A 12,786-nucleotide genomic window follows, 5' to 3' on the forward strand; every position below is an offset into this window, starting at 1 on the left:
TGATTTCTTAAGACACAACATTATGCCTGTTTGTGATTGTCACAAATTAATCTCGTACTGCAAAGTTTGTTCATTGAAAATACCACAATCAAGAAAATCCTTGCTAAAGGACTTAATCACATACTCAATTTTACAAACAACCCGTATCTTGCTCTACTCTTAACCTACCAAAATAAACCTTTCATCTCTTCACAATTGATGTTACTCAATGCTATAAGAATATACCTTTAGAAGGGGAATTAGGACTGAAAGATGTTCTATCTCAGATAATTAAGCTAGCCTTCAAGAATGCTAAAGTGAATGGTTACTCTTACATATCACGTTCCAGACAACCTAGATGGATTAAAAAGACACAATCTTTACATCCCCTTCACTTTTTGATGATGTAAAACTATTCAATAACATATCTTTGGTACTTGATAACTATACCATTCTCTTTGGAGGACAATGTTTTAATCAAAGCCAGGGAATTCCTTTGGGATTTTCCTGCTCACGTGTAATGTGTAATCTATACTTAGCCTTCTTTGAATACAAATGGTTTCTAAAAACCATGAGTGACAAAAGTAAATATCATATACTTCCACTTTGTACTCATACTTACAGATATATGGATGACTTATTAAGCCTCAACAACAGATTATTCTCATATGAGATGAATCTTGTTTAACCCAACTGCTTAAAGATTGAACCAACCTTTAAACATGGGTTTACTTCACCATCTGGCTTTTTTGCCACTACTCTCCAATTTCTTAACTTTTCTATTAAACTACATAATCCTTGTGTAGGAGACTATAACCAAAAGTTCTTTGAATAAAAGAGATGTGTTAGATATCCCACCCATTGAATTCTTAAAAAATAACAGTAACCATCCACATAAAGCTGCTCTTGGTACATGTATAAGCCTCCTATACCTTATAGTTTACTCCTCTTCCAAGTGCCTCTTTGCTTGGAAAGATATCAATATTATTATACATAAACAACATTGAAAGTATGCCTAGCCCAACTCTCCTCTAAAGCTTCTTGTAGAAAGCCAAAAAGAGGGTTTTTTGTGAGAGGAAAACTGAGAGAGTGACACTAGTATTTGATAAAATTTTTGTTACGATAGAGTATTACACTTTTTGAAAACAAGTGTAAGAATGACTTTTTTGGATTATAATATATTCCAAAAGCATATAAAACAAGTGATAAAATCACAAGGCCTGCTAATGAAAAGAGAACATCAATCTAAGCTAGTCTTACCAAAAAAAAAACTCCAAGCTAAAGGTTTCTTTCTCTTAGATCAATCTAAGCTAGTCTTACCCAAAAAAAAAATTACTCCAAGCTTAAGGTTTTTTTCTCTCAAAAACTATTTTTTATATACAATCAAAACCAAGGATTGATGAAATGAGAAAGCAACACATCAGTTGATTGTGGGATGAATCAAGGGTGATGAGAAAATCATATTCTCTCTTTAATGTTCTCTATTGGATTTTACAAATTTCCAAATCAAGTATCATGTTGCAAGGATGTATAATTCAATGTATTGCTAGGCTTCATCCAAAAGCCAAGTCTTTTGCAAAAGAACGACAAAGAGTTCTGATCTCTATTTTACAAGTGCCTACATATATTAACCACCTCATGGCTTGAAAACCAAATGAGAGACAAGAATGGTTGGAGAGCTATACTGCGTGCAAATCTGGGATTCCATGATGGAGGAATTGGATTTGAAAACCTAACGGGATCATATTGTACTCCAGAGTAGTGAAGTGGGTCTAACAAAGGGAGATGTTCCAAATTACATTGTACTTTGGCTAAATTCACACTATTTTCTTGCAAAATCCAAACATAGCTTTTCCTTCTAAATCTTTTCTTAACTGATCGCCTTGAATTTCTAAGCGGTTAAAGTCTAAGTTGAGACACTCAATTCTTGAACATTGGGCCAATGAGCTAATCTTCATCTTGTAGACATGGAGTGATATGACATCACCATAGCATAAATTCACACGATTATTCTTTGCAAAAGTTTAGCCAAACTCTATACTTTTATATCTTCAATGGCAATGCATGACCTTCAAGATTGCAATAATAGTAAGAGGTGAGTCCCACCGTGTAGAAGTATAAGTGAAATTCATATAATACTAGTGACACAATACTCCTTTCTTTTTAGCAATAGTAGGAAGGGGTCACATTCTTCAAAATTACTACTTAACTTTTTCCATAATTATTAAGAATGGAGCTACACAAATTAATGAAAGCTTCACTTGTACAATTCCTTCCTTACATATATAGTACTTTCAATTCTTTAATGGTTCTAGTGGGACTACAATTTTTAATTTAAAAACTTCAAAACTACTAATACCACAATTACCGTTTGAGATTACAAAGAATGGATACAGTTTAATCACGTTTCAGAATGGAGGTTAGGATCCCGCCATCGAGATATTTTCCACATAGCTTTCAATGCCCATGAACGTTCACAGAACAAATATATGACCTCATAAACTTAAAAAACGTTCGTGCAACTCTAGTGTTCTGAGCCTAGTGTAAAGCCACATTTTCAATCACATTTGGCCCTCATCCCCCAGACCTTAATGGATACATGCATTAAGCACATTAACATGTTCGATGGCTACTTGGGAGATGTTATTCTGTTGCTTCCATTCAAAAAAATCCAGAGCTTCCTTGGCCAACCCTCGTTGGGCACATCCTCCTATAATAAGTGCCTTTAAAGAGACTAGATTTGGAGGGAAACCTAGCTCTGCATTTGTTGAAAAGAGCATGAGCTTCTAGTGTCTGACCCTATTTTCCCGTGGGCATATCCTGCAATCAATGCATTCCAAAAGACGACAAATTTCATGAAAATATTTTTTGCCTTTACAAGGGCACCACATTCAGCATACATGTGCCCAAAGCGGTGTCGAGAAGAATGACACCTTCTCTTAGCAATTTGACTAGCTACCTTCTTATGAGGTTTTTTACCTATGTCACTATGTGCGTTTGCTCAAATACAAGCATCGTTGATTGCATTTGAATAGAGACACTTGGTTTGCATCCTCTAAAAAACAACATAGAGCTTCCTGGCCTTGCCCTTATTGGACAATTTATAGAAGACCACATGCATCCTAGCAAACTGATTTTTCCATTCTGCAATGCACCATGTTTAGCATAAATGCCAACCAATGCATTGTGATGATTTTCAAGATCCCCCAACTAAAAATGTCATTATGCATTTGTCATCCATTTGTCAGCTTCTTATGTAATGACAAAAGACCGCATAGGTGATTGCATCTGCAAACAATTTCTCGCTTTGCATCCTCTAAAAACAATCCAGAACTTCCTAAGCCCTACCTTTGTCAGGCATATTTTGTAACCAATGCACTCCAGGAAATGATATTTGGGATTGGAAGCTCATAAAAAACTTTATGTTTTTTTGCGAATACACCAAATCAGTATTGCCACACATCACACATTCGAACAGGTTCTCAATAACATCACCACAAGCCATTCGTTGAACCTCAGCTTGGATCCAAGAAAATGAATTGCATGATAAACATCTTGGCTCCCCAAACAGAATCCTTTTAGTAAAAAAAAACCCTTGCACATGATCCAACATGCAAACAAAGAAGAGAAGACTATGAGGAGCAACACTGATCAATTTAATATTGCTGCAATGCAAAATCAACATCATGTTGGTCCCACTAACCAACATGCATAATTAAATCAAGAGCTTATAGCTTTTACTTGCCAAATAGAACACAAGCAGGCTTGAAACAAGTCCTAAGTGCCAACATCAGCAAAAACACTGTGCTCGCTGGTTGTGACAATAACATCATAGACCAGAGAATTACGTTTTGACCTGCCCAACTCAAAGCAACCATGGTTAGGAATGCTCTTTTGAACCTGCAAAAATAAGCTGAGTATGAGCTAGCAATCAAATAGCGCCATACATAGAGAGAGAAAATAGAGCCCTAACTTGGCCCCAAAGGAAGAAACAAAGAACATGAAAATGTAAGGTAGAAAAGAGCCCAAATTCTGACAAATAGAACCCTAGAATGAGCACACAAGAATGCACCAAAAACCCTAATCCATGAGTGGAAACACGATCAAGGTGCAAAAATTGTATTGCTCGTAGAGCAACAACGATGCAAGAAGAACTACCGCAATTCAGAGAGGGCAAAACTCAATTTGTTAAGAGTCAATCAATTAAACCATTGATTGACGAGAAGGTAAAAAGGATTGTCGATCAGAGGCAAATTTTGTCGAGCATGTAGAAACATCATGGGTATACATTCACAAAATGCTAAATAGATTTGTCTAAAGCAAGCGGGTGGGTGTGGTTGAAGAGCTACTTGGGGCATGTTCTGGTGTAGCTTTCTTCGGCAGCCGCTCATCACCATACTGCAATTAGCCAAAGCAAAATACGTGAGGTGTTATTGAGAACCAAGCCCACCAGCACTCACACAAAGAGAGCAAAGGGCTTCTCCACCTACAAACCCCAAGAGGATGAAGGTCTAGAGAGAGCCATACTAGCATAGATAAGTATACAATAAACTTGCTCCGACCCAAACAGGAGCCTAGCATAGTCTGCTGTAGACTGTCACATCTCACATCACCCCCTTCAAAACCTATCACCTCTCCATAGTGTGCAAACATAAAACGACTAGCGCAGGCTATCGCATCTCACATCACCCCCTTCAAAACCTATCACTGCTCCATAGTGTGCAAACATAAAATGACTAGCCCAATCTGTTGCAAGCTATCGCATCTCACATCACCCCCTTTAGAATCTATGACCGCTCCATAGTTTGCAAACGTGAAACTACTACCCTTCACAAACCCTCTCAAGCAACAGGAAGCCATAATAACAAGCAGGAAAACACCCATAGCTTCCTCTCAAATGTCAAATGAAAACTTAATTTCTGGATTGAATGGATTGGGTGGCCTCTACATGTATGTGCTTGCATTCAACTCATAATAGTTTTCCTCATCCATTTGGAAACACCCAATCCCTTGCTGTTGCCATTACACACCCACCAACCTCCGACATGTGTCCTTGCCCACCCCATAGAGCCACCATGAACCCTTCTCATAACATGGATAACAGTAGCTATTGCGGTTGAAGATGGCCAGGACATTGGCACGACATTACCAAGGCAGCATGGCTTTGCTTAAAAGAGGTGCAGATGCTACCATTAAGAGCCACAAAGACATCAAGAGGTGCAAAGTGATGATGGATCCTGTGACAGTTGCAACTCTATGCCCATACAGACTGCAGCAATGTTAAGCCAAGACACAGAGGCTGTAGATGGCCTCATGGCAGTAGTTTCAAGCGAAGGTGACCGTGGACTAGTAAGGTGTTGCAAAACGCTTGCTTGCTTGCAGCACCTGTGGAGATGGCAGTAGTGGCAAGTGGGAGTCAATGCCCAAGCTATAATCATTGCAGTGTTAATGTTGCTCGTAGTTTGAGCCAATAAACCACACTGCTAGTGATGAATCACAATGTCGAGACCCCTGCAATCATTCTCTCTACAACTGGATCCATGCAATAATCACCCACTATCTTTAGAAAGCTTATAAATCTTTATAATGAGTGTCTGCTCTGGCAACCACCAATCAAAAAAATGCACATTTTTGTAAAACAACCTCTCATTTTTCATTAGAAAAAGGGAACACATCACTATGGCCTTAGGCCTTTGGGCAGGCTAATAATGACTAAACCAATATTCAATGGCTATCTTTAAAGAGAGATGTACACAAATGTCAACACCTCTTACAAAGACCTAGAAGAAATATAAAATAAGAAGTTTTTTTGCCATGTGGCACTAATCTGCAAGCTTTATCTAATGGTCCACAATTGCACAAAAAATCCAACACTTTATCTTTATGTAGTCCAAAAAGGAATCATATTGTGGTGCTTTTTAGGAAAACAAAAAATAAAGCAATAATCTCTTAGCAAAGTAAGGCGGTGCTCACACAAGGCTTAGTTTCATGTAATTTGAGCCGACCAACTCTGACACCCATCAAATTTCCATCGGCTTAGTTTTGTGACTATGCCTATTTAGGCATAGTTTTCAAACTATGCTGATTTCTACAGGTTACCCCCCCCCCCCCCCCCCCCCCCCTCCCCCCTCTCTCTCTCTCTCTCTCTCTCTCTCTCTCTCTCTCTCTCTCTCTCTCTCTCTCTCTCTCCGTCTGTGCCTCACACTCTTTCTCACTACCTGCTGCTCCCCGTCCCTTTCTGAAAAATTGTACTTGCCTTGCGTGAGCATGTCCTAATCACTATTTTGATTTGAGAGAACCAATGACGACATAATTCTTCCTTTGAAATGAGAGAAGACAGGCAAGGCCATTCTAAAGGGCCATCTCTTGTATTCTATTGGATAGAAAAGGGATTGGCACTAGAAGGGAAGGGGGGACCCTTTTTGAAAAATTCAAAAGAATAGAGAATCTCCCTAGATATTGATGGGGGCTAGCGATGGTGTCGAAGGGTGGGTGGTGTGACCCACCTTGCAAGTAGGAGACGTCAGCAAGGGGAAGGGAGGGGGTGTGTGGCAATGGAGGCGCTATTAGGATTGGGACGGACCTCCTCACTATCTCACGCGGACATTTTAGGAAGGGATCAATGGCCCATGGATTAGGTGCAATCTGAGCCACCCAATACGCTTCTTGTAAATTCGGGAAAATAGGTAAATTCAGGTGCACCAAAAGTTATAAATTCGGGTGACGCTTGTAAATTGGGGTTGCCTGCACACCCCCCCCTCCCTCGAACCCACGACGTCATCGTTGAGAGCCTAACACCTTAACCACTTCGCGTACGCATGTTTCTTGAGAGCATTGGGAGACATGTTCTTGATAAATTCAGGTTAGTTTGGTAAATTCAGATCGATTGGTAAATTCGAGCGGCATCACAATGCCCGTGTGAGATAGTGCCGAGGTGCGGAAGCATTAAAGCTGTGTGATTGTATATGAAGGTTTTTTTTTGTATGTTTTAAAATTAGTGTGGGGCTTTGATGGTTGGCTAGAAGGTTTATTTCGCTTTTTAAAAGAAACCCTTAGTGTTATGCTAGGTTAGGGAGACTTTCATTGTTTTGAGTGCCCGATGGTGACTTACCTTTCCTGATATGTCTTTACTTTTCTTGCATTCTATTGTTTTAGAATGCTAAAGTGAAGCTGCATTTTGCATAATTTTAGTAAATTTCATACATACACACATATATGTTTTCTTTGCATTATATTGTTTTAGAATGCTAAAGTGAAGTTGCACCTTGCATAATTCTAATAAATTCTACACACACATATATTAATTAGTTCTTTTTATTTCACCTTTCATTTCAAAACTTCACATGGCTTTACATTTCTTGCATTCTATAGCTTGATTCCAGTCAGTGTTAACATTCGAAAAAGTCTCTTTTATTAAGCACCTGCTGGTCAAGTTTCCTTCTCACAAAGAAGAAAACCAAAAATACTAACAAAAATTTTGAGATTTGTAAAATTTTTGGACGACTTTCTCACATATTTCATCGATTTTTCTTTCGTTTACGACGGTTTGCAGCTAGCTAGTTTCGATTTTCAATCGGCTCAAGACTAAGCTGAGGCAATCCTTTCCCAAACATTGATACCAATTTAATTCAACCTAATAATTTTATCACTTTCTTATTGTTTTTGAAACCAGTAGTGACTTTTTCCCTTGTTTTGTATTTTGTATGTTTTAAAATTAGTGTGGGGCTTTGATGGCATGGCTAGACCGCGTTGCCGTGGGCGTTTGTCCAAGCGTGGACTCCCCATGAACGACGTTGTGAGCGTAGCCGAAGTGCTGAGTAGAAACCGCGTCAAGGTCGAGCCAGTACGTTGACGTAGTTTGGTCTAAAGACGTGTCAGATTCTGAAGGAAGTCGCCATGAACGATGGAAGTGCCTCTGCCTCAGCATGTGAGATTAGACCCTACCCACATCAACCAACCATACTGCACTATACTCTTCTTCAGCTCAATTATTTCTCATGTAGACATGGAGGAGCCAACTTCTCAATAATATGGCAGTACTGCCCAAATCAGCAGCATTGCCAATCTCCAGAGTGGCGCCGCATTGGGCACTGCTTCTGCCATGAGCAGCACTGCCGCCATCGCTTGCCTGCTCAAGCCTGATGCCTTCCTTAATTCTATCCAGAACTCCAACCCCAGCTGTATTCCCACTCAATCCGCCCCATCTGTTGGCTATGTCAATCTCGGCAGCGGCGCCCTTGCCGAGAGCAGCAATGCCGCAATCGCTCGCCTGCTGAAAGAGCCCGATGCCTTCCTTGATTTCCTCCCGGACTTCGATCCCTGCATTCCCGTCGATGAGCCCGTCGCCGAACCAGCTACCACAGCTGCAAGTCCCACCGAATCATCAGCCGCAATGGAAATTTCCATCGAATCTGCGGCGGAAACCACCAATTTACCCAGCGGTTGCTTCCAATGGGGCTCTTCATGCAGCTGGAGATATTGCCATTGCCCTGATTGCTGCTGGAGGACATGGGGGCGGCGGCGCCACCGCCCCCACCCACCCTCTCATTTTGTTGGCGCAAGCACGGCTGACGCCGCCCCTGCCTACAGCTGCATATTCTCAAGCGTGCAAAGCATTGGTAGCAGTCTCTACTCTTCCCTCAGCAGGCTCCATAGCCTACCAAGCAGTCATGGCCCCTCAAACCCTCAACCCCCCGAGAAAAGGAGGCCTTCAGCCCTTGACAAATATGAGAGCAAGCTGGACAGGGTGAGGTGGGCAGCGCGATCCGTCGGGTCCCTCTACAACCTTTCGACATTCCTTGCGGTTTGTAGCCTCACATGGTCCACTGTTGTCCTCCTGGGTGCATTTGTGAGCGACCTTCCCTTCATAGATTATGCCATGGTCACTTCCTTGGTCCTCCTTGAAGCAATCCGCCTTGGATCTGCAGCCTTCTTCACAATCTTGCTCACTCATGGCCTTGCCCGTCAAAGCCAGGATCCCGAAAACATAATCCATGGCAAGGATGACCAGTATCGACGCGCATTTGCTGCTCGTATCCTCTCTTCCATCCTGCAAGCAATTATGATATTGCCCAGTTTTGTTTGCCCCATCATACGATTCCCAAACATTCGCTATCCAGGCCGAAATCTCCATCTTTCACTCTTGATCTTCTACACCTTCATCATCATCAATGCGACTGCTTCCTCATTCACCCTCATATGCTCTTCTGCATCCTTCATCCACTTCAGAGACCGCTACGACCAGAGCGTCCTCCGGTTCTACGACGAGCTTGTTCAGAGAGCAATATTTTTCGGAGTGATTCGAGCGGATGAGTTTGGATTCTTCGAATTTGCATACAGGATGCTCGGGAGCGAGTATGCTAGAATTGTACAACCAGAGGCAGTAGTCAAGAATCATCGGAAGCTTATAGAATATCTTTATAGGCACAGGCTAGGACAGGATTTTCTAGCAATTTTCATGGACGACGGCGATGCATTTGTTCAGCAGGTAAAGGCGAATGCTTACATGCACTTCCACAGACAGACCCACATCTTTAATTGCAAATTTGGGGTTTAGAAGCATATTGATGTGATGTTTTCAGTGTATTTGCAGGCTTCGGTGAATATGGCGGGGTTTTGGGCCGATCCGAGCAAGAATGTAGGGCTGGAGGAGGTGAAGCTAACAAAGAAAGTACTGAGCAAGATGGCAGACAAAGTAGGGGCAGGACAAGTAGGATGGGCAGCCACCAACAGCTTCGGCGGTATCGCACGGAGGGATCCAAGCATCCTGGAGGCGACACGGACGAGGGACGGGATGCCATTGCTAGAAAGGCTAGCAGAGCTGGTCGATGGAAGGAGCTCAGGATCATTGATTTATGTGAGGACACTTGCATTATTCTACCATTATAGCTACAAGAAAGGGGAGGTTGTGCCTGTGTTGGAGCAAGGAAGGGAGCTGGTGGGGAAGCTGAAGCAGTTGCTGAAGGGCGCGAAGGTGCGTCGAGCTCGCCTGTTCGCAGCGTATCTCTTGCATCTGTTGAGGCATTTGGACGAGGAGTGCTATGATGCTGTGTTTGCTATCAAGCCTACAGAAGGAGACTCCTACTGGTTCAAAGCGGAGTTGGATCTGTTGAATTTTGTCAGAGAGAAGTGCCACAGCAAGGATCCCGTGCGTGTTCCCCAAAGTTTCATCCGCCAGGACGACAACATTTGTCCCAAGGGCGACAAGTATCTCTGAATCTAGTGCTAATTGACCACAATAAAGCTTGTATTTGTGTACATGCTTTCTGTACATTCTTAAAACTTGAACGATAGGGGATAGGAAGAGGATGTGCCACGAGATCTGTTACTGTTGTTTTTGAGAGAACGAGCTCGTGCGATCGCCTATAGGGGGTCTCGCTCGCTCTTACCAACGGTTTCGAAAGGTCAAGAGTATGGTATGATTTTTCAAGCATGAAACAAAAAATTGCAAAATAGTAAGGAGGCATCCTTTATTTGAGAGAGAGAGAGAGAGAGAGAGAGAGAGAGAGAGAGACCACGGCAACTCAACATTTTTTCGATTACAACACATGTCCAATACCCTTGCTAGCTAGGGAAGGCCATATTGCCTTCACTACATCCACGTATTGCATGTTGTGTACCTGGCCTTCAAGGCTCAAGCTTTGGCTGACTAACTGGCTTTATTTTCAAGTGAGCATAATTAAATGGGCATTGAAGGATGCTAGTGCCCAGCTTTGGTTCTGGACCTTGTCCTTTGGGCAATGACTCCATTGTGCGATGTGCCTTAACTTTTGATGTCTCCACAACACTGTGAGCCTTATCCTTGGCTATCCATGGAACACTTGCTCAATGTGATGGGTGTCTCTGGGCCACTGGCGAGCCTCTCAATCCCATGGCTCCTACACATGCTTTATCATGTGCAGCCTATATTTATAGACAATTTCCACCATCAAGCAATGCCCTTGCAATCACCCAACATTGTAGTGTAGTTACATGTTGGCTTACGTGCTACCTAACCCTCATTAATGGTCATCCTCTGCTTTAGAGCTAGTACATCACCATGTCATCAACACCTTGCACATGTGCTCCCAAGCTTCCTTGTGTGCCATGTCATAAAATCTAATATCTAACCAACCCAAATGATTTTCTCATATTAAATTGATCACTTAATGTGGGAGAATAAACGGGACCAAGTGTTAAGATATAGATATGTGCTTATAGATCTATCTCAACACGGGGCCAATAGTAAAGGGGCCCAAATGGGAGATGTTCTATCAAGAGCAAGGCTAACCAATGGAGCATAAGACCTTAGGGTTATCTTCATTGAAGACCTCCAATAATGTGTGTAAAAGTCCTTTGACCTTAGGTAAGCTAGGGCTGAGCTTGAGGTGGGAACACGGCCCAAGCTCGAGGTGTTTGTCTTGCTTGAGGTGCTTGTCGTGCTTGAGGTGTTTTTCCTGCTTGAGGTGCTTGATTAAGGTGCTTGAGGTGCTTGACTTACTCCATGCTTGAGGTGCTTGACTTGCCGCTTGATTAAGGTGCTTGACGTGCCTTGACATGCTTGCCTGAGATGCTTGTGGGAATACCCCCTAGTCCAAGTGCTTTGTCATGCTTGATGACTAAGGTGCTTGAGCTCCTAAAGTCAAAAGCATCCCTACAAGAGGGAGGGCGAGCCCTTTTCCTAGGGATTAGAGAGAGAACACACACTCACACTCACAAGGGAAGCCCCAGCTTGAAGAGGCAGCAAGGACACATGTCAGGTCCCTACCCATGTTACCTTCATGTGTTGCTTGAAGCCTATTGGCTAGGCTTCAAAGCGATCCAATGATAAATTACTTGAATTATCTAATTGTTTTTGCATTTATCAAGTCCTCTCTCTCAAAGGGGAAAGGGGGACACTTGTCCCAAGGCTATCCCTGTTGCTTGTAATGGCTTCTTCTTGTGATTGGCTAGGCATGGAGGGGTCCAATGAGCTTCAAGCATGAGCTACAAGGGGGGGTCGACCCAAGCAAGCTAGGGGGGTGCTTAGGGGGTATACTCATCCACACACACTCACAAGCACTCTCATTGTGTGCTATGCAAAGTGGAAGAGATCCCTCTCCAAGCAAGTAGAGGTTGAGAGCCTACACCAACACTCTTGGCTATGGAGTGCAAATCCATCCAAGAGTCATGCTTCAATGCTTAAGCTTGCCATCTCCTTCTTCTTCATTACTATGCTATTATGTATGCTAGCAACAAGAGTATGATAAGTGAGGAACTAATTCTTTCTCCTATGAAATGTTTCTTCTTCCTCTTCCCTACCCTCATTCCCTGCTAGCTCTCTCCACCTTCGAAGGTGTTTGAGGTCTTGGGATTGAGGCTTGGTATAGTTAAAGCTTTCTTCAAGTTTAGGTTATGCTATGATGGTGATGCATGAAGCTTTCCATCTTCATTGCTTCACCTAGGTCACAAGGAACACAAAGAATGTATTGTAACAAGTCTCTCTTTATGGGAGAAATCATAATACAAATGCCTATTGGAGGGGGGACCGGCTCCACATAAATCCGGTCCTCAACTGTTGTCATGTTCTCTAAATTCTCTCTCTTGCAAAAGTATTGTCTATGCCAAGTTAACTAATTGCTATGATTTTGTTGCTATCTTCAATTATGTCAACCCGCTATGCTCACAAAATCAGTTCTTGAAAGTAATCTCATTAAATTCCGCTACTCTCAAATTGAATAGGCAAATTCCATTACATGCCAACTCGCCTTTATGTGTGTGTGTGTGTGTGTGTGTGTGAGAGAGAGAGAGAGAGAGAGAGAGAGAGAGAGAGAGAGGGAGAGAGAGAGA

The 12,786-nt window shown here is 42.4% G+C and overlaps 1 protein-coding gene across 1 annotated transcript; it reads left to right on the plus strand.

Moving 5' to 3' along the window:
- Positions 1 to 7,859: 7,859 nt before the first annotated feature.
- Positions 7,860 to 10,433, plus strand: LOC147448826 (uncharacterized). Its single transcript, XM_086521286.1, has 2 exons — positions 7,860 to 9,466; positions 9,572 to 10,433. The coding sequence occupies exons 1-2, from the start codon at positions 8,081 to 8,083 to the stop codon at positions 10,193 to 10,195; spliced, it is 2,010 nt and encodes a 669-aa protein (XP_086377412.1). The 5' UTR covers positions 7,860 to 8,080; the 3' UTR covers positions 10,196 to 10,433.
- Positions 10,434 to 12,786: the final 2,353 nt, after the last annotated feature.

The sequence above is a fragment of the Adiantum capillus-veneris genome, chromosome 10, assembly GCF_014529385.1.
Source record: "Adiantum capillus-veneris isolate H3 chromosome 10, ASM1452938v2, whole genome shotgun sequence".
Lineage (NCBI taxonomy): Eukaryota > Viridiplantae > Streptophyta > Polypodiopsida > Polypodiales > Pteridaceae > Adiantum > Adiantum capillus-veneris.